At 48.9% G+C, this 27,847-nt stretch overlaps 2 protein-coding genes across 3 annotated transcripts in view; one reads left to right on the forward strand and one right to left on the reverse strand.

Moving 5' to 3' along the window:
- The window catches only part of ZRANB1 (zinc finger RANBP2-type containing 1), a 46,878-nt gene extending 39,816 nt beyond the window's left edge, over positions 1–7,062 (forward strand). The window contains exons 10-11 of the mRNA XM_068400169.1: positions 2,736–2,965; positions 3,889–7,062. Of these exons, the coding sequence (XP_068256270.1) occupies positions 2,736–2,965; positions 3,889–4,107 (449 nt within the window). The 3' untranslated portion in view covers positions 4,108–7,062. The remainder of the gene's footprint in view (positions 1–2,735; positions 2,966–3,888) is intronic.
- Positions 7,063–8,608: 1,546 nt separating this feature from the next.
- CTBP2 (C-terminal binding protein 2) overlaps positions 8,609–27,847 on the reverse strand; it is a 141,780-nt gene continuing 122,541 nt past the window's right edge. For both annotated transcript variants that reach the window (XM_068400168.1, XM_068400167.1), the window contains 8 exons: positions 20,340–20,494; positions 18,871–19,015; positions 15,165–15,371; positions 14,166–14,380; positions 13,603–13,733; positions 12,668–12,795; positions 11,833–11,950; positions 8,609–10,130 (listed from right to left, as the gene is read on the reverse strand). In XM_068400168.1, coding sequence (XP_068256269.1) covers positions 9,950–10,130; positions 11,833–11,950; positions 12,668–12,795; positions 13,603–13,733; positions 14,166–14,380; positions 15,165–15,371; positions 18,871–19,015; positions 20,340–20,494 — 1,280 coding nt within the window. In that variant the 3' untranslated portion in view covers positions 8,609–9,949. The remainder of the gene's footprint in view (positions 10,131–11,832; positions 11,951–12,667; positions 12,796–13,602; positions 13,734–14,165; positions 14,381–15,164; positions 15,372–18,870; positions 19,016–20,339; positions 20,495–27,847) is intronic.

Below are 27,847 nucleotides of genomic sequence, written 5' to 3' on the forward strand. Positions count from 1 at the left end.
TTGCCCGTGATGGTATCTGGTGAGTGATCTCCCTGTCCTTACATCAGCCCACAAGCTTTTCATTGTATTTTCTCCCCTGCTTTGCTGAGGAGGGGGAATGAGAGAGTGGCTGGGTGGGTACCCAGCAGCCAGCCAAGGTCAGCCCACCATCCTGAGGAGCTGACACAGTTTGTGAGCGGAAGGAGGGGACCTTTTGATACAGCTCTATGATCATAACTTGTGGAAGAAAAGAGGGAAATGGTCACCCTGAGGCTGCTTTCAGTTCTGAAAGGCCTCAGTGATGTAACCGACGTGTATATAGATAGCACCATGATATTTAAATGAAGCGTACAATATTAATGAATCAGTTTCCAGCCCTCGATACTTGATTTGCTGATGCTTCAAAGTAAAGCTTGGAAAAAAGTTTATGAAGTTATTTCTCCATGTATACATGAAGAATGAATTTCCAGGAATTGAATCATAGAATCACAGACTGGTTTGGGTTGGAAGGGACCTTAAAGATCATCCAGTTCCAACCCCCCTGCCACAGGCAGGGACACCTTCCACTAGACCAGGTTGCTCCAAGCCCCATCCAGCCTGGCCTTGAACACAGCCAGGGAGGGGGCAGCCACAGCTTCTCTGGGCAACCTGGGCCAGGGTCTCACCATCCTCACAGTAAAGAATTTCTTCCAAATATCTAATCTCAATCTCCCCTCTTTCAGTTTAAAACAATTCCCCCTTGTCCTGTCACTACTTGACTGTCCTCATTACATTTGACTGTTGGTATGTTATTTTCAATGTAACTTTGATTTTTGACCAGATGTTTGGTTCTTTCCCTAAATGTAAAGGCTTGAAACTTTTTAGTTAACACTTAACCCGTGTTCTGCATCTTTTGTGTTTAGGATTGCATTACAGTGAGACTTCATTGTAACAGGGGTGGGAGGAGGGGAGTGCTAAGAAGGTATTAAATGGATTTCTCCTTAGATCTAAATGTAAAAACTTGTGTGAATCTTAATCTAAAAGAAATGGAAAGACTTTTAGGTATTTCTTGGTTGCTAATTCAAGAATGGGGAAAAAGAGACAGAATCACAGAATCAATCAGGTTGGAAGAGCCCTCTGGGATCGAGCCCAACCATTGCCCTGACACCACCATGTCAACTAGACCATGGCACTAAGTGCCATGTCCAGTCTTTTCTTAAACCCCTCCAGAGATGGTGACTCCACCACCTCCCTGGGCAGCCCCTTCCAATGGCTAATGACCCCTGCTGAGAAGAAATGCTTCCTAATGTCCAACCTGAACCTCCCCTGGCAAAGCCTGAGGCTGTGTCCTCTTGTCCTATCGCTAGTTGCCTGGGAGAAGAGGCCGACTCCCACTTCACTACAACCTCCCTTCAGGTAGTTGTAGACTGCACTAAGGTCACCTCTGAGCCTCCTCTTCTCCAGGCTAAACACCCCCAGCTCCCTCAGCCGTTCCTCGTAGGTCAGACCCTCCAGACCCTTCACCAGCTTGGTCGCCCTCCTCTGGACTCGCTCCAACACCTCAACATCTCTCTTGAAGTGCGGGGCCCAGAACTGGACACAGGATTCAAGGTGCCAAGTATAGAGGGACGATCACTTCCCTAGACTGGCTGGCTACACTATTCCTAATAAAATATTTACCTGTAGCCCCCGCTAATTTTGGTTGCAGCAAAGAAAGATGAGTTCTAAACTTGAGTAAAACCTCCAAACCCACCCCCTGCCCCAGATTTCCATGTCGCGTTGCCCTTCCATCTCCACGGCTGTTGGAGGAGAAGTGAAGTGCCTTGTTTTGCTGCAGCCTCTGTTCCTCACTTCCCGGCAGCAGCTGCACTATGAAAGGTTGCTACGCTACGTGTGCACTTAAGTTTTATGCGTGGCTATTTTTAAACTGTCACAAGGTAGGCCTGCTTTTGCTTCAGTTGTCTTGCAGCAGTACACACCAAGAATTATTTATGTTCCTAGAAGAAAGGACTTCTAGTTTTATTTGCACCTCAAGCAAGTTACTGTTGTTATTGCTAAAATGGTGGGGAGAAAAAGTGCAGTTTCTTTCAGAATCTGTGACATCAGTAATTTGTTGTATCTGAGCAAAATAGTATCAGCTTTTTGGTGGGGGTTCGGATTTTTTTTTTTGGACGCTAAATATGCATAGCTGATGTGGGTTAATTTAATCTATTAATACAATGTTTATGAGAAGTCCCATTGTCTCCGGGATGGGCTACATACTTCAGCGCTGAATAACGTTTAGTGCAGTAAGTTCTTTCAATAATAAGTTTTGTAAGCAGATGGTGGAATTTTTGTTCTGGTAAAAATAGACAGCTGACTGTAGCTTTTATTTCTGTGATGCAGAATCTGATTTTTTTTTTTTCCTTTACAATTTTTTTTTTTTTTAAGAAGAGTTACCAAACATAAAAGACTGCTTTTCTAACCTTGTTGGTTTTTTTTTTGTTCATTGCTACACTATAAACCGCAGATTTTAGGGGAATGGTAATGTGGTATTGGTTGTAATTGTGATGGTTTTTATGTCTAAACTCGTACAGTTGCAGAGATACTTGACTAATCTCACATTAACCTCACAATAACCAGCTGCACTGAAAAGTGTGACCTATATTAGCGTAGACCAAACCAAGTACGTTTTCAGTGCTTGCAGTGTGCTGCTGTTACTGTGCTCAGCCAAAAGCAAAAGGCTTGTATCAGAATTCTTCGTTCCGAGTCTCACCCTTTGTTTTAATTTGTCCTAGGTGTGTATTTGCCTTTGTTATGGGAACAGAGTTTTTGTTGGAAAAGTCCTATTGCTCTGGGCTACACAAGGGGCCATTTCTCTGCTCTGGTTGCCATGGAGAACGATGGCTACGGCAATCGAGGTGCTGGTGCTAACTTGAACACTGACGACGACGTTACTGTTACTTTCCTACCGTTGGTGGATAGTGAGAGGAAATTATTGCACATTCACTTCCTTTCTGCTCAAGAGGTAAGAAACGGGTGTGTAGCTGGTAGCCGTGTCACAGCTGTTTATGTAAGCCGTGGCCTCAGCAATCTCTGTAGCCCCGTATGTTTTTGCAGTTCAAAGAATTATAGGGAATATGCTGTTCTGTTTAATTAATACTGCTCCCTTCATTGTCACTTGAGGTGATTCTGAAACATACATTCCCATGAATGTGATGTGTATTGATAGCTCTGTAAATCGAATGTAACTTCACTGTGCATGTAAGGATGCCAACGCTAATGTGAGACTGAAGTATGCCTTCTTTTTTTAAAGGATGCAACATAAATATTGGCCAGTCCTTACAGCATGCTCTACCTCTATTTCTAATGAAACTCAACTCGTTTCTTCTTTAATAACTATGATAAAGATGGGGAACCACTTCAGTGAAGTGTGTACATAGGGGAAGGGAGGGTTGGAAAACCTGAAGTAATTGCCAAAAGTGGGCATCCCATAGATAGAGGAGAAATAGTATGGGCTTTAAGTGTAGAGAGGGATATTTTTTCAGCAAGCCACAACATTTGTTATGTCTTAGAAGAGAAAGTGTTTCATGTCAAGAACTGCCAGCCTCCTAAAAACTGCTTTGTAAAGCCAGAAGGCTTTTTTTTAGGACTTATCCTCCTTACGTACGGTGCGTACCATAAGTAATTGAAATATAGGAAATATACATCTGAAAAACTTAAAAGGGAAGAATATCCAGAGAGTATTTCCAGAGCCTTCAAACTTTGGTTGACAATGCAGTGTGCATCAGTTTGGCTTTCAGAGACTCCCAGTACAGTAACTCTGTCAGCTTTGAAAAGGAACCGTGCTGCTCCCCGAGCCTGGGTCTTTCAGGGTGTCCCAGGTGGCTTGCTTCAAGTGGCTGGTAATGTTTCAAGCCTCCCTCTCTATCTCTTTTCTCTCCCCCAAAGATAGGTAACGAGGAGCAGCAGGAAAAGCTGCTCCGGGAGTGGCTGGACTGCTGTGTGACAGAAGGAGGGGTCCTCGTTGCGATGCAGAAAAGCTCTCGCAGGCGCAACCATCCGCTCGTCACCCAGATGGTGGAGAAGTGGCTCGATCGCTACCGACAGATCCGCCCTTGTACGTCCCTGTCCGATGGTGAGGAAGATGAGGATGATGATGACGAATGATGATGAAGAAATTGAAAAGAAAACGACCCAGCGCAGAGTGTCTGGCGCGGAGTTAGCGTTGTGCTCTAGCAGTTCGTTGTGGAACGACACGATTCTCGGGGAACCACGCTGTAAAGGATTTCACTGGCAGCGTGGAGAGAGTCTAGAAGCTCATCTGCTGCGTGGAGAGAGCGAAATGGGCTGGACTACATGTATAAAAACAAAGAAAAACAAAAAACAGCTAATTTTATTATCAAGACAGAAAAAAACGCCCATTTTTCTTTCTGATTGTAAATCTGTCTATAAACGTACCGCATGTGGTTGTGTAAGAGGTTGTGTAATAGGAAAAGTATACCAGCATCTTAATTATTGCAAAGAATTGTTTCAAATAAGGGCACTTATGAAGGCAAGCATTAGGTGGATCTCTCTTCCCTCCCAGATTCTTTTACAGTAGAACCTGGTATTCTACATCACCTTTTGGATACTCTGACACATTTCCGTGACAGGCCCTTTCCTGTGAAATCTCACTAGTGCCCAGGTCAGATTGTGAGGGTTTTTTTTGTTTGCACAAAATATCCCACAGCAAGTCAGAAGCAAAAATACATTCATTGTTTTACTAGTGTTTTAGTTACTGCTGTGCCCGTACAATAAAATCTAAGCTCTACGGAACAAACTGGAAGAGAAGCTAAATTTTTCATTGAGTGAAATGATTTGTTTCCTGAAAAAGTTGTTTTTTTCTTTTTTTTTCTTCTAATAGTTAATAGATTTGTTTCAGTATACATAAGAATATTTATTCAGAGAAGTGACCTAAAATATAGGGATTTTATTCCAGTGAGCATATACTAAACAAAACTGTGTGAAATTTGAGAACTTGGACATGATTGAGAATTTCATATTGTCCCAACTCCGTCTTGCTGTGATACAAACCATGGATCATTTTATCATTTATCCTTTCCTCAACTGAAATGTTTCTGCAAATGAAAAAACACCTTTTTAAAGGGTTATTCCTCGGTCGTTAAATCTAGTGAGAACACACTTGGCAGTTCTAATTAAAAAGAAGAATCTATGCTAAAGTTGTTTTAAAAGCACTGTGTTATATATTTCTCAGTATGTAAACCTGGGAATTTCTTGCATGTCGATTGATGTGGCCATACTTAAACTTCTGTAAGTTCCTAAGATTGTAAGTTCAGAGTATATTCTCCAGTAGAAATTTTATTATATTTGATAACTTTAGCCATGTAACCTGTAATGGATAAAGTTTATCTAAAAATCACCCTCGAACACTAAAGGTTAATGCCAGTTTTTACATATTCAGTGCAATTCAGGTTGTCTTGAAAAGCACTTTTGGTGGTGTGGTGGTTGAGTAAGGAAATTTGCAGTAGGTGAAATTGTTTTAATTACAATTTGGAAAGAAGCCCCATAGCACCTATTTTTCTGTAGTTCAGAGCTATGGAAACCCTGAGGAACTTGCTGCTTTTTCTTCCAAATGCTGCTTAGATGGTGTTGAAATGTGCACAGCTCCTACGTAAACTTGGTGACGACACCAAAAGTAATAGAGATAATGAAGTACTGTATTAACTTAGCAATTTGCCCGTCGCAGATTCCATTGGGGTTTATGATGAGATGTCTTTTTTTTTGGCCCTTAGATCTCCTCCGATGGGTGCATGTGCAAATTTTCAGGTAGAAGGATGCATGCTGATCTGCCATGTGCGTGTTACCTGAACTGAGCAGGCAAACCGCAGATACTAAAGAGGCTCTTCACAAGCATCTGGTCCTGTTTCAAGTTTGCTTTCTAAATTGGTATTTTTTTTTGTCCTTTTTCTTACCTTGCAGTGACATCCTTTTATACCTTGTCTAGCTGAGGACTTAAAGCTTTTCTGTCAGGGGAAGGGAATGTGGAGTAAGCTGGGATGAGAATTTCCGTGGTCCGAGCTGGTCTGCACCGTGTGCTTGGTGGCATTGTTTTATTTGTCGTGGTGTAACCCAGTACACTGCTGGAGGTCCTTCTAGTTCAGGACTAAGCATGCCAGCACCAGAAGGTCTCGTTCAGTAAGCGGATCGCTGTAAATTCAGATCCTGGCTTACCCAGGGCTAGCTTCCCAGCGCAGACCACCATGTGAATGGACACAAGGAGCAGCTCCTGCCTTCAGTGGGCTACTTCAAGGGGTGTGCAGAATTTTCACCCCCCCCTTGGCTTTCTGCAGTACTGTTCCGTTTAAGGAAGTAAAGCTTCCTTGTAACATGGGGAGAATAACCAGTGTGAAAGTCTACCTTGAGCCAAATCCGACGAGCACGCCTTTCCCTCCGCTCCCGTTGCTGTACGTGGGCAGCGCTGTGGCCTGCCGACCCCCGCCCCAGCCAGCGCGTCACCACAGCCAGCGGCAGTTCCCCGTGCAGTGAGCTCAGCTGTTTCTCAAAAGCATGCACCGTGCTCTCCAGTATTTATCTAGTTCTGGTGTGAGAGGACGGTCCTGGTACTTCAGAGCTCTTGGCTTTCTTGATCATTATTGTTCTGTTCCGATGTGCTGTAAAATGGTATGTTCAGGTTAACGCGCTTCCCAGGTCGTTTCGGAACTGGTGAAGTATCTTTTTTTCCAAATCAAAGTAACCCAAACCTCATGTACCTGTAGATTAAAGAGATGCAAACCCCTGCTTTGTGCTAGCACGGTAGTCAGTGTACGTTAATGGGGACTCTCCTTCAGTGACATCCTTGATGAGATGACTTTGCAAACGCTCCCTTGCAGCTTGTCGGCAAGTTCGGCTCTTTCAGCCAAGTCTATCTATAAAATCGGGTTTCTCAATGTTATTTTCCTCATATTATTGCTCGCAGTAGCACACGCTTTCCTAGCACAGAACTTGGCTTTTCATTGCTACCTCCTTGACATCTGGTCGGGTTTTTTTTCTGGTTTTATTTATGAATTCCTCAGTGAAAAATCCCTGTATTTCTTTTGTTTTTAATATATTAAAATTTAGTAATTCTGGATTCTTCCAAAGTTCTGCTGCATGGCTTATGGCAAATATTACTAGACTGTGTTTACTCCATTAACAGAATCTGTTTGTGTCCATGTAGAGACCCTTATTTAATTGCTGCTTTTCCTTTTTCCCCCCTTTTGCTCAGTAACTTCCCTTAACCCCCCTTTTTTTTAGGTTTTATTTAGCGTCTGTCACCTTCAAGCTGCTTGTTTGACATCCGTCATGGATGGAGAGCCTCCCCGCCTGCCCTCCTGGAGCCTGACCACAGCAGCGTGGCTCTGTCAGCAAAGTAACGGCACGAATCTGCAGCAGCGACTTTATCTCACATTTCTTTGCCCAATAATTTGCCGTTTGAGGGTTGCAGCGTGCCGCTTGCCGGTGCTTTGGCGTATCTTAGTTGTGACGATACTCTTCCCTCTCCGCCTCCACGGCTCTTTGCGTGTGTTGCTGGTGCTGGCGCCGCAGGCACTTGAAGCCCAGCAGCGGAGGGGAACTTCCGAAGCTGCAGTGCGTTACCAAAAGGTGCCCTTCAGCTCGTAACCATGGGGATCTCGTCATTTTTCTTCTTGTGAGCTTCTAGCGCTTCAGTAGAAGCTGTCTGCCTGCGTTTGCGTCTGTCCTTGGGTTTGGTTGAGGGAGGTTGGGTGTTGGATGAAGAACGCAGCGTTTGCTGTTCTCTGGGGGGTTGGAGCTAAGCCTCCTGCTGTCCCGCTGCGGATCCGCTGCTGGCGGCGATGCCCGAGGAGCCACCGGTGCACGAGATCCTGCGACGCCCCCGTTGGGGATGCAACTGCTGCTTTAAAAACACATGGAAGTACCAGAGGTAGTTTATTTTTAAAACAACTCTAAACCTTAATACCAATTAAGTGTTTTCCTCTTGGTTTTTACCATCATTTCAGTATTTCCCAAACACTTTCTCTGTTACGAACCTGTTTTTATCCTCCTGGTTTCTCGTGGTGTTCATGGATGATCACTGGTGTGCTGTGTTAATCACTGACAAGAGTGGTCACTCATCTATGAAAGGTGACCTCTTTTTTTTAATGTGTTTGGAGCTGGTAACTAGTTTTCAGTTTAATTTAAAGCAAACAAAATACAGAGTTTTGTAACCTAGAGACTTCTTGGTTTCAGCTTTTTTTAGTCCCTTTCCAGACCAGGCTCTGAGGCCGCTGTGTGCTGGCACTCTGCAGCGTGCAGGGCAGGGTGGAAAGGACGCGCCTTGGGTCTAGCGAGCCTTGACGCTGCTCCCACCTCTCAGGCATGTTTTAATTTTTGTTCCCTGGCCGTTTCTTAATGCTTGAGCACGTACAACAAACATCGTGTGAGGTGTGAGCCGCCTTCGTAGCGTAATGGAAACCATAGTGATCATTTTCTACCCAGGCTGCATGTACTGTCCTACTTGATTTTAAATATTCACTAATTACTGTCCCAGCTGCTGCTCAAGCGCCAGAGGTACTGAAGTCAGAAGAGGAAAACTTACCTCCTCTCCCTTCTCCGTGTCTTCACCTCGAAGCGTCAGATCGCAGCGAGAGCTCTTACCTTGCAGCAACTGTAGAAATTTTATCACTTTTTATTGAAAACTGCACTGAACGCTAAATGTCCACCTTTACAATAAACAAATACAGTAACGGTAACACACTAAAACAAAACATACTTCTGATAGCCATTGGTTTGTGTTTTTTTTTGTTTGGGACAGCTTAAGATTTTTTTGTCACAGAAACAGGAATGTACCCATACAAAGGCTCAAAACAGGCCATCTTTTTAAAAACAAAAAGGTGATGATTCACAAAAGACTATGAATATAACATGTAACTAGTTGATACAAATCTAATAGGATTTGTTAAAATCAGTCACATCTAATAACACATTTTTGAAGTGTTCTTGTATAAAATAGCACGTGAAGAAAAGACGACTTTTATCCATGTCTAAAAAAGTGGGTTTTGTTCATAGACAGTCTGACAAGTTACCATAAAAAGTGTTTCCTGAGACATAAGGAAATGCAACATTATTCTTGAACCCTTTCCAGCTCAAGACTTTTTTCCACTTGATAAAATAGCTGCAGATTTAAAACTGAGAAAATATATTTGAGTACAAATAGTGTGTGAAACTTAATACTTTCTTCTTTTTTCTTTTTTTTTCTTTTTTTTTTTTTAATTTTTTCTTGCATCATTGCAGGGCAGAGGTGAATGCACAGCTACTTTATTCAGTGTATGGGGCAGAGGCGAGACTGGCGGGTTGTTTTGTCGGTGGCCGGGGAGGGCAGCGGCCGTGGCCAGGAGCCCTTTCCACCCTCCCCGGCTGGAATGGCCAGAACTTAAGCCTGGCAGGAGAACTTCTGTCACACGTCACTGGCCCTGGGAGACTGCAAAAAAAGGATTATTATTTTTTTTTTCTCTTCCACTTCTAAGCCAGTCCTGATGCCTCCCGTGAGAAGAGGTAACCAGATGTAAGAGTAAGGAAAGGGCTGAAGCCACATAATGGTTTCCTCTCACATTTCTACGTTAACTCTGTAAGGATTGCTTAATGCAGTGGTTTGAAAACAGGTGCAGAAGCCCTGTTCTTCCCAAGGAATTGAGGGGGGAAAAAAAAAAAAAAATCTATTTTTATTCATGTGATTGATGCACAGATGAAGGAAACTTAACACACACTAACAGAAGTTGATCATTAATGTATCACAGCCTAGTTTTCAGCGCTTCAGTAAGCAGGTGACTTCTTCAGGGCTTCTCCCCAGTCTTGACTGCTATCACTTTGTCGGTAACACTGGAACATCAATGATGCGTCTGTCCAAAATCAACATTACAAATTTCGTATCAAATTCTTTTTCAGTTCATGTATAACTTCTTTTCCAATGTCTCTTGGTCCCAAGTTTATTGAATGATTTTTAAATTATCTGCTATTGCTCGTTGGGATGTTCCCTGTTGTCCCCGTGTTTTGTGGGCTGGTTGGGAGATGGAGCTTGGGAAGGGTGTGCCACTGTGGGAAGGTTGTGAGTGACAGGGATGCCGCCGGGAATGATGCCCTCCATAGCTGCCGGTATTCCTCCCGGTGCGACACTGACCATGCCAGGTGGATACCTGGGAGAGGGGACAGAGAGAGGCAGGTTTGTCACGTCAGAGCTCGCCACAGAGAGCGCGAATCTCCCAACCATTGCAGAGGCTGTGGGGAAAAGGAGCAGCAAAGAGATGCTGCGTCTCTCTCAGAGCTGAGTTTGGTTTTTCTTTTAAATGACAAGGAAGAACATTAAACATTAATGCTGCTGTGTCTTGAGTGAGCGTCCTCCACTACGATACCGGGGCTGCGTCTCGTCTGTATGTCCTAACAGGTTGTTGGACATAAGGAAGCTTTTCTCTTCTGAAAAATTGGGTAAGGAATCATGAACACTCTGCAACGCCAGATGCTGACTTACATCGCCCCTGCGTGTGAACGCCTTTGAACAGCTCTACCCACTTTGTAAGTTTTCCCTCTGCAGAAGGTGAGCTGCATCTTCCTTGTGTAACCAGAGAGCGCAGCTGCAAAAGGGGGTTGGATCTCGTCCATCTTCCTTTCTAGGAGCAGGGGGGGATAATACGTATTCTCAAGAAATGACACAGAGTTTGAGAAAGGAGAAGAAAGGAGAACTGAGCTGTCCCCAGGGCAGATGGGATGTGGGGGGCAATGAGGCCAAAACCCTCTGGAGGGCTGTTGGACGTGGGAGACTGAGGGCCACAGTCACCAGTGCCTCCCTGCTGCTGCCATCGCCTCAGGGAGAGGTGGAGGGGGAGGATGGGGCAGGGAAGGGAGGTTCTGCCTGCCCAGGATGGTGCTGAGCTGACCCCAGCTGCCCCTCACAGGGACACCAGCTCCCCAGGAGCTCAGCAAGGATGAAGCACCCTGCGGAGGCAGAGGTTAAGCCGGGAGGCCAAGGCTTGTCCCCAGGGCACGGGCATTGCCCATGTGCTTTGGAGCAGGACCCAGGGGATGCTGTCACCAGGCTTCGATGTTTCAGTCCACATGTTCTGCTGGGCAAAGTGAGCAATCCCTGCCCCTGACCTGCAGGCAGTTGGGAGCGTGTGGCGCCATGGCACATGTGTTGCTCGGGGCCCTGCCCTCTTGTGGGTTCTGCTACTGGAATCACTCCTGCCTGCCTCTGCCCTGTGACACGGCCTGATGGGCCCCGCAGGGTTTGTTTTTGTTTTGTTTTTTTTTTTTAAAATCCCAGAGTACTTTTGGTAACGGGGATATGCTGAAGGCTGCCCATGCTCCAGCCGAGTCCTTGTGCCTAAAGTCGCCTATCAGTGTGCTTTGAGCTGTCAGAAGTGGAGCAATAAATAACTCCAGTCTCGGGGATTTACGTGGAAATTAAGCCACCTGACTGTGGACCTTTCTGTGGAGTTTTTACCCTGGCTCATTACCCCACAAGCTGGGCCAGGCTCACAGCCCAAGCGGTCAGTGCAGGACCAGAAGGGCAGAGCAAAGCTGCAATTGAGTCTTCACTTTAGAAGTTATGTCCTGCTTGTTTACAGGGAGGGGAGTGGGGGCTGCCACGTGAGGAGATGCCACACAAGTGATGGCTGGCCCACCAGAAAGCAAGCTTTATAAGTGGGAGGCTTTGTAAACCTGTGGTTAAATCAAGCAGCATTAGTAATCCCAGCGACGTGACTGCTGGTCCCCAAGGAAGGGGATTGCACAGACACAGAAGTTGCTGCTTGGGCCTCCCTGCTCCCTCTGCAGATGGGCCCCTGAGCCCCGGCTCTGCAGGGGCCCCGCTGCCAGGGCGGGCCCTGTTCTCCAGCTCACCTGTACGTGGCACCATTGAGCTCGGGATGAATCGCTTGCTGGTCTATTACTGACCACGGAGCCGTCGTGACAAAGAATTCCTTATTCACGCAGTTTCTTAGGCTTTCTGGGATGCGCCCTGGAGGTGGGAATAGAAGTACATGTCAAGCTAAATAATAATAAGCTCTAATAGTAATCTACAATTTTTCCACTTCACTGTATTTGTTAGTATAAAGGTGGTGGTGGGGGAGGCACGGAAATCCCATATCTCTTGTTTCAGGAGGGCGTTTTGGGTGGCTGGAGGTGCAGGGTGGGAGACCAGTTTCCTACCCTCAGTCCCAACTCCCTGCTTTCAAAGCAGGGGCTACCCAGACATGAAGCTATGCCATCCAGGTTAACGAGGGGGAGGGCAATTTTCAGGACAAGAGAACCCCTCATTTGCTGGAGTATTGTGCTCACCATCTTGGAGCAAGCTCAGTTGCAGCAAGAGCTGGACAGAGGTGCCCTCACTGCTTTGGGATGTGGTTTTGGCATGGAGTCGGCTGTGGTCTGCACCATCTTTTGGGTTAGCACCATTACAAGGGGCAGCAGTTATTGCTTCACTGTCCTTTTCTTCCCAGTCACGGACAGCAGCCTTTGCCACATTGATTTAAAGAAAACCAACAAGCCACCCTCACCCAAACACAAACATACCCAAATAACAGAAAAGTGAAGTTTGGTTTCTCAGCTCTTTTCCTGGGAAGAGTAGCAGGGTTAGTCCCCTTTCCCACACTCCTCCTGACTCCACCCCTGCCCCTCCTGGCTCACACCCTGGGCACACGTGAGCGAACCCCAGCGTCTCTGTGGGGCCGGGTACCTGTGATCGCTCGCCGTATTTCAGTAGCAGCAGCTTCTCTCATCTCTAGCGACGCCTGCTCGCTGTACCAAGCAGTGTGAGGGGTACAGATTAAATTAGGAGCGTCTTTCAACGGGCCTTGAGCAAAACTGGGAGCAGGCAGAAAAGAAAGATTAATCAATGTTTAAAGAGAGAATAAAAGATGTTATGATCAGCAAAACCATCTGGCTTGCCCTCTGTGTATGCAAGCTGCCTTCCTTAGCCCCTCACCTGTGGCATCTGGGCTGGAGGCAGCCTGGCAGGGTCCTGCCAGCCCCAAACAGCCACAGAAACACTGGGAAGGGAGCATGGCTCCTGTGCAGGGCACAAACTGAAAATGCACCAAAAAAAAGAGCCAACAGGGCTGAAAACCCAACCTGCTGGGTGGTTGGTCTTAATGCCTCCCCGGGCATAAATGCCTGAGGGTGTCTGCAGCAGCGTGGGGATGCGGGGACAGGCTGTGGGTCACCCAGCACAGGGTGTGTGGGGGAGATGGAGGTTCTCCCTTTGTTGGAGCACACTTTTTAAAAAAAATTGTCTGAAAACACAGGCAAACCACTAGTACTACCCCCAGCCCCAGCCTGCAGCAAGAGGCGCTGCACTCCCACCTCTAACCGATCCCTTCCCAGCCAGCAGCAGCCTGCAGGCAAAAATCCCCAACATGCCACGCAGTAAACTTGTTCTCATGGACTACTGAGCGCTTGTTTTTTTTAAAACCACGGGCTGATTTGTTGTTTTAAGCTCCCAGTGAACCTTTGAACACCTGTAACCCCCCGGCCAGCCCCTGCCCCATGGATGCTGCAAGGTGCTGCTGCCTCTTCTCACCTCAGGAGGACTGTCCCCGTGTGAGAAGGCACAGGACGCGGGGGGGGGGGGTCGTGTACGGATGGTAACCCAAGAAAAAGCCAGAGCTTTACCTAAATGGTTCAGACTCGTGCACGTCAAGCGCAGCCCCTCGTATCCGTCCCTCCTTCAGGGCTTGAGTTAAGGCCTTTTCGTCCACCAGCCCCCCGCGCGCCGTGTTCACCAGGAACGCGCCCTGCCTCATCTGCCGGGGAGAGAGAGATGAGGATGAGCTTGGTGCAGTGACCCGGTCCTACCCCTGCCCCGATGCAGCAGCGGGTGCCCTGGGGTGCCTCCAGCAGGGACTGGGCCCTGCTTTTCGTGCAAGGCACCTGCCCCAGAGCAATCCCCATCCCGGTGCACGTGGGTTTGCTAAGGGAAGTCCAGCTCTGGCTGATATCAGCAAACAAAACCAGAGCAGAGGGCTGGCTTACCTGGTAGCCCACTACCCCGCAGTAAACACTGTGGGGAGATGGATGGGCTGTTGGGTGCAACCAGCTACTTCAGCGGTAGCCCGTAGGCACTAAGGCACCAGCTTGCTGTGACCATGACCACAGAGGGACCCATGGCCAGCACCAGCGCTTGGGGTTTGCCCACTGAAGGGCAGAGAGCTCTCCTCAGTCGCGAGGTGAATTACCTGTTTAATCGTGAAGTCGTTGATAAGGTGGTGGTTATGTTCGTTAAGGTTACAGTGCAACGAGACACAGTCGCTCTGATAGAGCAGGTCCTGGAGCGTGTAGACCCGCTGGACTCCCAGGGACCTCTCGATCCCGTCCTGCAGGTACGGGTCATAAAATATCACGTTGAAGCCGAACGCCTTGGCTCGGACCGCGACCGCCTGCGCAGTGCGACCTGCATGCGAAGGAAAGAGGGAGTAATGAACTGATTCCCACCGCCATGGCTCTACGCAGCTGAGCTGCCCCATGGCCTGGTCCCCCCCCCAGCTTGGCCTGGGGACTGCCATGGGGGTCCCCTGGGACCTCCTGGGCTCCCCCGACAGCCCCTGAAGGGGTGCTGGCTAGAGCGTAAACCCAGGCCACCTTCCACAGGGAGGGCTGTGCTTGGCTCTAGCAAATACAGAATCACAGAATCAGAATCAATCAGGTTGGAAGAGCCCTCTGGGATCATTGAGTCCAACCATTGCCCTGACGCCACCATGTCAACTAGACCATGGCACTAAGTGCCATGTCCAGGCTTTTCTTAAACACCTCCAGAGATGGTGACTCCACCACCTCCCTGGGCAGCCCCTTCCAATGTCTAATGACCCATTCTGAAAAGAAATGCTTCCTAATGTCCAACCTGAACCTCCCCTGGTGAAGCTTGAGGCTGTGTCCTCTTGTCCTATTGCTAGCTGCCTGGGAGAAGAGGCTGACTCCCACTTCACTACAACCTCCCTTCAGGTAGTTGCAGACTGCAGGTATGGGTGAACTGAAGACAAACTGTTTTACACAGCCCTGCCACCGTGCAGGGCAGAATGGCTCAGAAAGAGTTGGGTTGGTGGAGCTGTGGCTCAGGGATGGGGTTTTTCGGGAGAGGATGGCAGCACTACCAGGTGAGATCCCTCCTGGGGCACTGCTCCTCCAAGGACTCAGCCAAGGCTCACAAACTACTCCACGCCTGCTCCTCACCAACATACCGAAGCCGATGAGGCCGAGCGTCTCCCCCCTGATGCGGGCGGCACCGGAGGCCACCTCCCGGATCTGCTCCACGCTCTGCACCCGCGTGCCTTCCCGCAGCGCCTGGTAGAGCCACGTGTTTCGTCGGTAGAGGTTGAGGACGTGGCAGACGGTGGAGTCGGCCGTCTCCTCCACGGCGGCCGAGGGGATGTTGCAGACGGCGATCCCTGCAGAGGAAACACCACAAAGCTAAGGATGTGCATGGTTTAAGTACAGCAGCCTGAAATCTCTGCAAAAGCCAATGTGGCTGGTAAGGCTCGGGGGCCCCTATGCCTTGGCATCTCTCTGGAGTAAGGACAAGTGCAGATTTCAAGTGTGATAGCTACGCAGGAGTAACTCCAGGAGCAAAGGCTGACTTTGCAACAGAAAGTCTTATTCTTGTTTAGTTTAATCTACCTTCAAAGCGAATTAAATCGCACTGGCACAAGTCACTCCGTCTCCACAATGAGCCTATTCAACCCTTAAATTATTTAGGGACCCGTAATTCGGTGCCTTCGAGCAGGATGGTGCCCCAGGTCGGTGTGGCAGGGCCAGCTTCCCCTCCCACCAACAAGCACCACAACAGTCGACTCAACCAGGTGACTGGAATGGTTAACTCCAACAGTCGAGACCCCCCGCTGGAGCAGCCCTCCCACCATGGCACCACCACACGCCCCTGCCTGCCCCGGCGCGGGGTCTCGATAACAGATCTATTGTTCCTTTGCCACAAAAGGGTCATTTTAAACTCTTGCGTCCCCACTTGGAGCTGCAAGTATTAAAATGCCTCCCCGACCATTGCCCTGTCCGGGCTCTGGCTCGGTGACGTGCGTAAGGGTGTGCTTCATTTCACGGCTGTTCAGCAGAGCAGTGAAGTGCATGTTTACAACCCACCGGATTCAATGCGACTTAAACACACATTTAAAGAGGGATGTGTATTTGAGTGCTTTACTGGACTAGGGCCTTGGAGTAGAAACCATGAAAAAGCAGGAGATAAAGACAAGATAAGATACTCAGAAAATCCTCTGCCGCTGTAAGGGGCACTGATTCAAAACTGAACATCTGTCTCCCACCCCCCTGCCAATGTCCCTGCTCCCAGGAACCTGCTTTGCTGTTTCTAGAACTGTTTTCTGCCCTGTGGCTGTTTGAAAGACCTACAGAAACTGGGAGAAAACTGGGAAAAAATCCCACTGCCAACCAACCCCCAAGGACACTGTCTGCCTCCTCTCCCTTTCGGGTGACAGGGACACGATGCTCTGGTCCCCACGAGCTCTCAAAGCCAACGCTGTCTCATTTTACATTCCCCATCTCTTCCACAGAGGGAACTTCTCATTTACCTCAGGGACTCGGGGGCAGCCCAGACACCACGCTGACCGCCTGCCCGAGTGCCTAACGCAGCAGAAGGGAGGGTTTCCCAAGAAGACCACATGTCTGAGTATCAGGCAACTAACTGCTCCTGCCCATTGGTAGGCAGAGGCCGTGGTTGCTGATTGGGGGGAGAGAAGAGACAAGAAGGCTGGAGGGCGATGGGTGGCCCCGGCAGCATTCCCCATCGGCCTGCAGCTCTGCCGAGGGTCCCCATCACCAAACCTGTCGGCACTCAGCCCCTTTCTGAGGGACCGCTTGCTTATAGAGCTGGAGGACACTGGGCTGCCTTTCCCATGAGCTTCTTACGCCGGTATTTACTCTTGTGCCCCCAGGAGCACTGTGCTGCTGGTGCCGGGGGTTAAATAACCATGGCGGATGGTTCAACACCACCACCTTGTTTTGAGGGTGTCTTCTAGTGGGTCAGAACGAGTCACAGAATCACAGAAACAATCAGGTTGGAAGAGACATCTGGGATCATCGAGTCCAACCATTGCCCTGACACCACCATGGCAACTAGACCAGGGCACTAAGTGCCATGTCCAGGCTTTTTTTAAACACCTCCAGAGATGGTGACTCCACCACCTCCCTGGGCAGCCCCTTCCAATGTCCAATGACCCTTTCTGAGAGGAAATGCTTCCTAATGTCCAACCTGAACCTCCCCTGGCGAAGCCTGAGGCTGTGTCCTCTTGTCCTATCGCTAGTTGCCTGGGAGAAGAGGCCAACTCCCACTCCACTACAACCTCCCTTCAGGTAGTTGTAGACTGCAATAAGGTCACCTCTGAGCCTCCTCTTCTCCAGGCTAAACAACCCCAGCTCCCTCAGCCGTTCCTCGTAGGTCAGACCCTCCAGACCCTTCACCAGCTTGGTTGCCCTCCTCTGGACTCGCTCCAACACCTCAGCATCTTTCTTGAAGTGTGGGGCCCACCAGCCAGGCCAGCAAGGCACAGGCGGTGACCACAGCGCAGCCAGGCACCGTGTTTAGACAGTGGTCATTTATTGACTGCACAGTTTAAAAACTACCTTATGGAAAGCAATACCAATTAAACTTTACGCTACATTTGTGGGTAGTCATTACATTTTCTACTTGAAACCACATCGTTTGGCCACCCAATTTGCCAAGTGTAAAAAGAAGGATTATACTGCAGTATCCCATTACTTTATTCATTCTATTTTTTCCTTTCTTGATGTTCAAAGCCTCAGAACATTGTTATAATGGATAATAACAATAAGAGTTAAAAACATGTAGAAACCATTACATTGAGAAGACACTTCTCTTGAAAAAAAATAATTCACTATATTGAGAATTGCTTTTTTAGGAATGACTATTTGAAACTCTCTTATCGCAATTATCCTTGTAAAACAGCTCACGTGAAATGGCTGTTGTTATTCTTCACTTCCCCAGAGATAACCTTTAACACAAGATATCCTCAACACTGCTGTAGGGCTGCTTGATAGACTGAATCTTGGGATCGGATGATCAAAGTGGTTGTAACTCAGCTGCTAAAATCACAGATACAATTAAGCTCTCGCAGTTGAGGGTGTGCAGACTGCCAAAGGTCTCCGTGACCATCCAAACCACTACAGAAATTGGGTGGCCCCAGCACTGACAGCCATGCAAGGCAGCCTGCACGCACCCCCCCGACCCTGGGTGTGCAGAAAAATCCCACAGCTGGACGTAGGGGCTCCTTTTTGACAACGCAACCCTCTGTATTTTGGCAGCCCATGTAACACGACCCCACAGTAAATGTCTTTTTCAAGTTCCTGAGGCACCTCTGATGAGATGGCAAAGAAGCCAGGTACATCCTAACATGCACTTGCTGCTCCACCGTCCGACACGTTGCCCTCCCAGCGGTGTGGACATGACTCCGAGAACCAGATCAGATCAAGAGACTAATCTTGCTTAACAAAATATAAAAAAACTACCCTCCCTCCAATTTTTCTAAAGCTAGATCAGCTCTCCTGTGCCAGAATAGAACAGCCACACAAATACCAGTTGGTACAAGGGGTACCTGGAATAGGGACAGCGTAGGAACGAGGGACGCAGATGGGGCAGTTTTAACACTGTATGAGCCTAAAAGCTGCCTTCTAAAACTGCCCCACTTTGGTTACTTCATGGTCAAGTTTTCCTGTCATAATAGTCTCTATACGCAAAAAACGTAGCCTGCACCTGTAATTTCAGGGGCTGAATGAAGCCCCTTTGGGAGGTCCTGCCTGCAACTCCACTTGGCCAGCACGCTCCCTGGGGAAGCGGTAGGTACTTGTGCTTATTTTAATCATTCAGAGGGATGTGGGAGGGAATTGGGGTGCAGAGCTGAGACCTACCAAGTTCCCCCGCAGCTTTGATGTCAACGTTGTCGTAGCCACTGCCTATTCGAACAATGACCCGTAAGGCCTTGAACTTCTCTAGATCTTCTCGAGTCAGCGTGATGGTGTGGTACATCATCGCCCCGACAGCTTCGTTTAATACCTGGAACAGAACAGAGATGTCAGGAGCCACCAGGACGCCCGGAGGTATGTCTGCAGCTCCTGAATCAGGAATATTACACAGTCAATTGCTCATTTTTAGCGCTGACCTACTGCCTGACCCAGGCACGGTGCAAGCCAACACCTCCAGGTGTCACCAAAACCTTCAGGGTGTGACCCACCGACACCGAGGCTGTTCCCTTGGGAACAGACTGGATGAATATCTGAAAATTATGCTGTTACGTCTGGTGAGACAAGGCAGAGGAAAACCGAGCCTGTCGCTCACCCAGACTCTTTTCCAGGTGGGTATCTACTAATCCCTCCGCTTCCAACCAGCAGTAATTCTGCTTTTAAAAAGGAATTAGGTTTTATGGCAGTATTTGTTGGTTTTGAACATGACTGTGTGTCACTCATAACTCCTCGACCTTCTTTTGCATGTTGGAAGTTCAAATACCTGTCACACCATTCACATTAAACTTTCCTGTATGTCTTCAAGAGTATCTAGAAAGATCTGCATGAGGCTGCACAGTCACATAAGGCTGTACTTCATCCTCTTCAATGAAGATTCAAACCTCCATTGGTGCTCACCATAAGCTACCTCTGTGCTCTGGAAACCCAAAACCTACCCAAATTCTCCAAGACTGGCTCATCTATCATCTATCAATGATGTCACATGAAACACTCCGTCCTCCTTCGCCCGCATTTAATATTTGAAGCACTGCAAAGATCAGCACTGATGCTATTTGCAGTTCTCTTTCCCAGATCCTGGAAGTGATGTCTGATCCCTTCAAACCTCATTTGAGTTATCTACACGTGCACAAAGAATACTTTTAGAACAAGTACGTACAAGTAGTTGAGCTTCTAAGAAACACCCATCCACACTGGGGGTACCCACCTGCACGCTGCCCAAACCTCACCCACCCCCTGCTGGGGAGAGGTGGGCTGCTGAGGTGCAGCCAGCATCTGAGGAGACCCCTCAGCTGCAGCGTTAGCAAAGCCAGAGTGACTGCGTCGCACCCCAGGGAGGTGCAGAGCGCTCTTACTGCTGCGCCGAGCAAGCAGACTTCAAAAAAAATCCGAAACATTAATAATATTGATGTAAAAACCCTGATGCTAAGAGATAAGGGGACTTTTTTTTTTTTTTCCAAAACAACATCTGGCTTTTAAAACCGCCTCGCTGAATTTTAATCTACAGTGACTTCTGTTGATGTTATCTGCTGCTCGACTCAAAGTGCAGCTTTGGACACTTCTTGCTCAAGAAGAACTGGAAGAGGAAGGCCAAAGCACAGCGTCCCCCGGCCCGCCCGCGCCCTCGCAGCTCCCGTTACCTTCTCGTGAATCTCCTGAGTTGATTGTGCATCACAGAACGCAACCGTCGCCAAGTCCTTCAGAATGGGCATCTCCACCGTGCAGTCCCTCCCGTCCAGCAGTGCCACCAGGGGCCGGGGGTGCATGGGGCCGTTCATGATCTGAGGGCGGATACCTGCAAGCAGAAGGAGCGTGGCTTTTACACCGGTGGCAGCGGGAAGGTCCCCGGGGCAGCAGCGGCACCTGCGCACGGTTCCTGTGTTGGGTGAGGGAGAGCGGCACACGGTTTCACCTTGCACAACAAATTTTGGGGGGGTGAGAGCAATGCAACGCAGAGTTTAGCACAAGGTCCAGATTTCCTTCTGGGAGTATGGCTGCGGTTTTTGCTCAGCTGGAGGGGAAACGCAGCGAGGCTTGCTCCCAGGACAGGGGTGGACAACCCCATTTCAGCCACCCGTAACTTCATGGGGGTATCTCCACTGTGCCGATCCTCACCCACACAGGCCCCGTTTCAACCAAACCACGTAAGCCAGTGCTGCCGGCCTCTTCAACCCTTTTCTTTCACATCTCAGGAGCAAACCCCAAGCCAGCAGTAATTTTTTCCCCCTGCCTGCAGGAGGGCTGGGATTTCGTTCCGCAGACGTATTCTGGCACTTGGTCTGTTTTTTTAAGCAATGACTTTACCCTTTTGACCACCTCTGAAAGACAAGTCCAGACAGACATCCACTAAAGAAAAAGGATTATGGGAAAATCACAGAAAGAGCAGAACCCTGATGACCTCTTTAGCAGACAGGCCTGCATTCTGTCATGTTACCAACGACCTGGGCAGAGAGGAACCTCATGAAGTTCAACAAAGGCAAGTGTAGAGTCCTGCACCTTGGGAGGAATAACCCCATGCACTGGTACAGGTTGGGGGCTGATCTACTGGAGAGCAGCTCTGCAGAGAAGGACCTGGGTGTTCTGGTGGACAACAAGTTCACCATGAGCCAGCAGTGTGCCCTTGTGGCCAGGAAGGCCAATGGTATCCTGGGGTGCATCAGGAAGAGTGTGGCCAACAGGTCAAGGGAGGTTATCCTGCCCCTCTACACGGCCCTGGTGAGGCCACATCTGGAGTAGTGTGTGCAGTTCTGGGCCTCCCAGTTCAAGAAAGATAAGGAATTACTGGAAAGAGTCCAGCGAAGGGCTACAAAGATGATCAGAAGGCTGGAGCATCTCTCTTATGAGGAGAGGCTGAGAGAGCTGGGTCTGTTCAGCTGGAGAAGAGAAGACTGAGAGGGGATCTTATCAACACTTACAAATACCTTAGGGGTGGGTGTCCAGAGGAGGGGACCAGACTCTTCTCAGTGGTGCCCCGTGACAGGACAAGGGGCAATGGGCACAGCTGAAACATGTGAAGTTCCATCTGAATATGAGGAGGAACTTCTTTACTTTGAGGGTGGCAGAGCCCTGGAACAGGCTGCCCAGGGAAGTTGTGGAGTCTCCTTCTCCGGAGATATTCAAAACCCACCTGGACACGACCCTGTGCAACATGCTCTAGGTGAACCTGCTTTGGCAGGGGGTTGGACCAGATGATCTCCAGAGGTCCCTTCCAACCCCAACCATTCTGTGATTCTGTGACCTTCACGGTGGGAACGGTGAAGCCGTTGTAAAACCAAACCCGGTCTATGCCCACATCCCAGAGGATGCTCTGGGATGTGTGGCTGGAGCCAGCGTGAAGGACCTGCGTGTACGGCACGAACTGGCTGCAGACCCCGCTCCGCCGCCGCAGCGAGTGCCCTTGTGCCGGTGCAGGACACCGCTCACCCTGGCACACACGTCACCATGGGCTGCTCCCTCAGAAACGTGTCTTCAGGGCTCTGTTTGGTTGTGCTGCATTTTTCTTGTTTCACATGTTCTCCAGGAGGAGGTGAGGAAAGGAACAATCATCACCACCAAGGGCCGCAGAAGCCCCATTTTTATATCCTATTTATTACTCTGCTGGGGATTAACTGGTTCATTTTTGGACAAGTCACTTAGAAATTTCTACACCTCCATTTACCACTCAGTAAGGGCACTTATTACATTAAGATGGTACAAAATATCTCAGCTATCTTTTTCAGCTACCCAGGCGGTTTCTGGGACAAGCAGAGGTGAGGGGAGCGGGTGCTCAGGGCACGAAGTGGTGTTTGATTTCTGCTGCCGCCCCATGAGACAGCCAGGCCTGGAGGCTTTGGGTCTGAACCTTCAAACCCCTGCACAAGCAGCCCCAGCAAAGCCCCGCTCCTTACCAAAACCTCCTTGCTGCACAAGAACCTTCCAGAGCTACCAGCCAATATCTGCCTCGCCTTAAAGCACAGCGGGTGTGCGAACCTTTTATGGAGGGGCTGCCAGACACCGTAAATGCCTTCACTACACCTGGCTCAGAGGGTTCTCCCCTGCCACGCTGCATCACAGCTGTCACTAGGCACTCGCAGTGAAATTACTGCTGCTGGTGATCTGGACAAGCACAGGGCTTGGCTGAGGGAACTCCATGGAGTTGTTTTTGGGTATTTTGCAGGTCAAACATCTCCCATGGAGTATCACAGAACACATGCTACTGTCTGTGGCACTGAGTACATCAGACTAAAGCTGAGAGCAGAAGGCTCCTGCGCTGGCCCTCGGGCTGGGGGTGATACCCAGGAACAGTGTCACTGCCAGGAATAGTGTCAATACCAGGGACGGTGTCACTGCAGCCCCACGTGCCAGAAAACGACAGTGAGGGAAGGAAGCTGATGAGAAGAGCAACGCACTGATTTTTTGGGTTTTGTTCGTTTTTTTTTTTTTTTCCAGGGAAAATTAAATGTGCCTTCTTGTCCAGACTGCTGTTGGGTAAAGCATTAGCAAGATCTCTACCAGCTGATGCGTATGTGACAGATGCAGGCACTGTGGGCCAGAGTGATGCCTCCCAGACCACGCCGGCGCCAAAAGCATCGCCCTGGGGAGGGACCTACGCTGCTGCCGCTGAAAGGCAGGCTAGCACGCAGTTACGTTTATTTCACGTGGGACAAATTAACCCCAGGGAAGCAGGCAGGTTTAACAGAGGGGGTTTAATGGCTCTGCATTCCTGTTTTATTGAATCCGCTTTAAGAAATAAAGAACCAACTAACCCAGTAGACCCAACTGAAGGTTTTCAGCATTACACATGAACTTTTTTGGGGTAGGCCCTTCTCTGTCTTTCCTATCGAGATCTCCATTAGCACATACTGGAAGTAATACATTATGTTTACATGCATTTCATCCAGATGGAGGTGCAACCGTGTCAGTAGGCAGGGTAGAGTGCCGAGACGATCTGGATAACCGAAAGAAGCTTGCCATAAGCAGATCAGCAAGAATAAAAACATGCACAGATCTCAGAGCGCTTACACAATCCTTACATGAAGCACTATACCGCAGCTAGATTATTTTCTCAGGTTAACAAGAGAGTGAATTATAACACTGACTTAAACACTTACTACGGTGTATGATCTCCAAGGCTTAGAGCATCACCTACCAGCCTCACACCACAACCGTAAATAAAAAGGAATCTGCTGCAGGGGCAAGGTGGCTGTGGTGGTCCCAGCCCCGGTGGCCACCGTCTCCATCCCCACACTGTGCAGCTGTACACCTCTGTCTGGGCAAGCTGAGCTCAGAGCTCGGTGCCCACCGGGGACCAGGACCATCCTTGGGCAGGGCAGTGGGCAAACAGCGGCTGGTGGTGGCTTCCTGCGAGCACAGCACAGGGAAGATGAAACCACGGGTTATCTGAGACCTTGACATTTAATCCGAGCCCCAAAATAACACTTTTATTATGCTGCCATTACATAAGCTTCTTTGAAAGTCAAACGAAACACAGCTTTTTTTTTTTTGAAACAGCATCTGTGTCTTTGCTCGGGATTAGGGATGTAATTGTGCATGATGACACAGGCTTCTTAGGCATGTCACCCTCGCCCGCACACAGAAGTGCAGACCTTGAGGATGAATGCTGGCTGGAAACTGCGAGGTATTCAGACAAACGTCTCTCATTTCTCCTACTTCAATGAGGGAATTTACTTCAGCCTGACAAGGAAAGTTTTGAAGCAAATCGATCCGAGATAAAGTGCATAATGTATGGAAATTACATTTTAATAAAACCCATTGGCAGGTTTGTAACTTAGACCGCAGTATATTTTCCTTGCCTGCCTCTCTCGTTGCCTCTCCACCACCCCGCGCCTATTCTTCACCATCCTGGTTCCTACCTCCTGCACAAACACATTCAAACCAAAACATCTGGGCTGACAAACCCCAGCTAAACTCGGTACGCTTCTCCTTTTACCCGAGCTCATGCAGCACGTTTGTTCTGCGTGTGACTGCTTCATTAAGAACGAGGTATGCCATGGATCAGAAAGTAATTAAACAGCCAGACACTCCCCCCCAAAAAATCCTGATCAAACGTCGCAGCTGTTAACCCTTTCGCTCTGCCACGCGTTGCAAACACCACGGGGCTCGCCCCGCCGAGGCAGCGGAGTAGCTCTCCTTGGGGTGGGGTGGGATCAGCTCTCCTTCCCCAGAGCCGCACAAATTCGGCGCCTTCCCCACCATCTGACGCTGATTTTGCCAATAAAGCCCCGGCCGTTCCTGCAAAGTTGTGGCAAATATTGTTCAATATGTGGGGGTTTTTTTTAGGCATTTTTCATCCGCCTGCAAAGCCTGGCCAGCATTGCAGGGAGAGCTTGGTGAGGAAGAGGGAGAGGAGGAAGGGATTATGGAGAAAAAAAATAGTAAAAAAAAGAAAGGTTTTGCAGTCACAGTGAGAACTCAAACTCCACCCCGGCTCACAGGCTTGTTGCACGCAGCCCCGCGTATAAAGTGCTTTTGTTTCATTTTTAATACACAAAGCCTTCTTGTCCTCTCCTGCCGCTCCTCCCCTTTGCCACCCACTTGTATCCGATCCCAATGGCACCCCTGCCAAGAGAATTAGGGAGTGCTCCCTGCTAAATGGCAGCCTTTGTGTGACCGCAAGACGGCTGGTACTATCTCACAGAAACAAAAGCAGAAGCCATTTGCCTAATTCTTATTAATCTCAGTTGCCTACGCCACGCAGCATTAAAAAAAAAAAAAGAAAAAGGAAAAAGAAAAAAGGCTTTAAACATGTTCACTTGCAGTATATAAAAGTGCATCAAGAAGCGATCCTGCCACTCGCCTGAATTACCCGTTCACAGCAAAGTAGCTACAGTTTTACAGTCAACTACACACTTTATTAAACAAATAGAAAAGAAACAGGAAATTTCCCCTTGCCTGGAAAATGTTGCCTCCACATTCTTCTTCTTATTAAAAACCACACATGGCAGTGGAGGAGGAGGGAGGGAGGAGGAGGGGGGGGAACCCACACACGAGAAAATACTACCACTTTTCAGTGCGTTGCCTCTCCTTTCGTCTACGAGGGGGTATCTTCAAACAAGCAATCCCGCGGCCCACAGCTGCAACATCTCAAGACAAACGTCTCTTTGAACACGGAGGGAAAAGAAAAGGCTTTTGTCCTGAGCCACAGAAGAACAGTCTGAAATAGCGAGAGGAGTTACAGTCACCTCTGCGCGGCTCCCAACTCTTCCGAGCACTCCCTCCAGACTTTGCCGAAGCTTTTAACTAATCGTAGTTCTTTCCCAGCCCTTGAATAAAATCATGTGAGTGCCAGCCAAAAAATCTTATGCTATGCACACTAAAGGGTTTGTATATGTCACAGTTGCTTTTTCCCCCCTTCCACTCCCCTCCTCCTATTGACTCGCACATACGGCGGGGCTTTTTCGAGTTGTCTCAAATGGATTTAATCTGTGCCACGCTGCGTTTTATGTTTGTTTGGGTTTTTTTTTGTGTGTGTGCGCTTTTTTTTTTAAAACATAAAATTAAACATGCCTTTCCATGCAGAGTAGATTGAACGAGGCTCCAGAAACAGGCTGATAGGCTTTAGCAGCAGCAGCAGCACCACGAAAACAAACACAAAGCACTGTGGGGAAAACAAGGCTGTGCTGAGCTCATCCAGCACCCAGAAACGAAGGGCCAAATTCTTTCTTGATGTGTAAATCAACTGGTTTTCAGCATCAGAAATGACACTTGCCTGCTGGCAGGATTCACATCTTCTTGGAGACGCCCATCTCCTGGTCCTGCCCAGTTTGTCCCACCTAGGTAAAAGCGGCCCCGTATCATCGTCGTCCCAATCCCACTGTCCTGCTGCGGGACCTGGTGAAGGAGGGCAGGCTGTACCTGTGCAATGCCCCATCTCCAGAGCACACAGCAGCTCACGGCTTGGAGCAGTTGTTGTTTTCTCTTTCCAGTCACCACCCATCACTGCCAGCAGCAGCAACAACTAGAGACAATCCTCATCCAAGAAATAAGAAAAAAAATCTGCATCTCACTCCCATTTACTACTGTTAGCACTGCATCGTACTGTTTGCCATTCCCTGGCCGGAGGGCGGTGCAAGTTAGTTAACAGAGGGATTTGGATGGCCTTTGTGCAAGCTACCTTGGGTCCATCAAACCAATTTTCAGCCATGGATGCCAAAACCGAACCAGAGCGCTGCTGCTGCACCACTGGTACTGGCTACTCTCACCCGGGAGAAACGCAGTACACGGGGTATCTGCTAGCCACAAGGCCAGCCTGTGCAGACCTGTGTTTCTCCATCACCGGTTTATCACCATCCTGCTGGTTCCAACAGCATGATCCCTCCCCTCCGCAGACTGGGGGGTCTGAACCACCCAGAGCCGGTCCAAGGGCAACACCCAGGAGAAGCGGGCAGCAATTCCTCGGCACAGGCAGCCCTCTAACAGACAAGCGTCCTGCTGACCCTCTTGGATGCTGCTGGATGCCCAGGAGAGTCCTGGAATCAGAGGACGGGGTCAGGGATAAGAAGAACAAAGGTTTATAACCCAAAGCTGGTACCGACTTGTAACATAAGCATCAAAAGACCCATCAGCCTCCCTAAAATCCAGTCTCCTCGTACAAGACAAGGGGATTGAGCACATCTTTCTCTTGAACTTGCACTGTCGTTGCTTGAGCACTTCAAATTTTCCACAGCTTTACTGTCCCAGCCATCACTCCTGCGTTACGAGCCAGAACATTGCGGTCCCACAGTGCCCTTCCGAGGTGGCTCAGGGGTCCCCACTCCCCGGTGGCCCTGGGTCACCCTTTCCATGGGCTGTAAACCAGCACTGATCCTGCCTCAGGGGTGCACGGAGGGGAAGCCTCTGGGAAGGCGCCTCTGTGGGTCACAGATGAGACATGGGGTGGTGGTTTCCAGCTGTAGCAGTATCACTTGCAAGCAGAAAGGTATAAGCCAGCTGGGAAGATGCCATAGAACAAGTGCTGAAGGAAGGTTTCTGTGAGGACGGGGATGTTTTTGGAAAGCACTGCGGGTGCTGCGGGACCGAGAGGACCACCCTCCTCCGCCGCAGCATACTTACAAGTGATGCTCTTCCTTTCACTTAATTTTTCCTGTTAATAAATGCTTCTCATAATAAATGCATAGGCAAAAATGAAATAAGACACAGTCTTTATCTC

This window comes from Nyctibius grandis, chromosome 4, assembly GCF_013368605.1.
Source record: "Nyctibius grandis isolate bNycGra1 chromosome 4, bNycGra1.pri, whole genome shotgun sequence".
Taxonomy (NCBI): domain Eukaryota; kingdom Metazoa; phylum Chordata; class Aves; order Nyctibiiformes; family Nyctibiidae; genus Nyctibius; species Nyctibius grandis.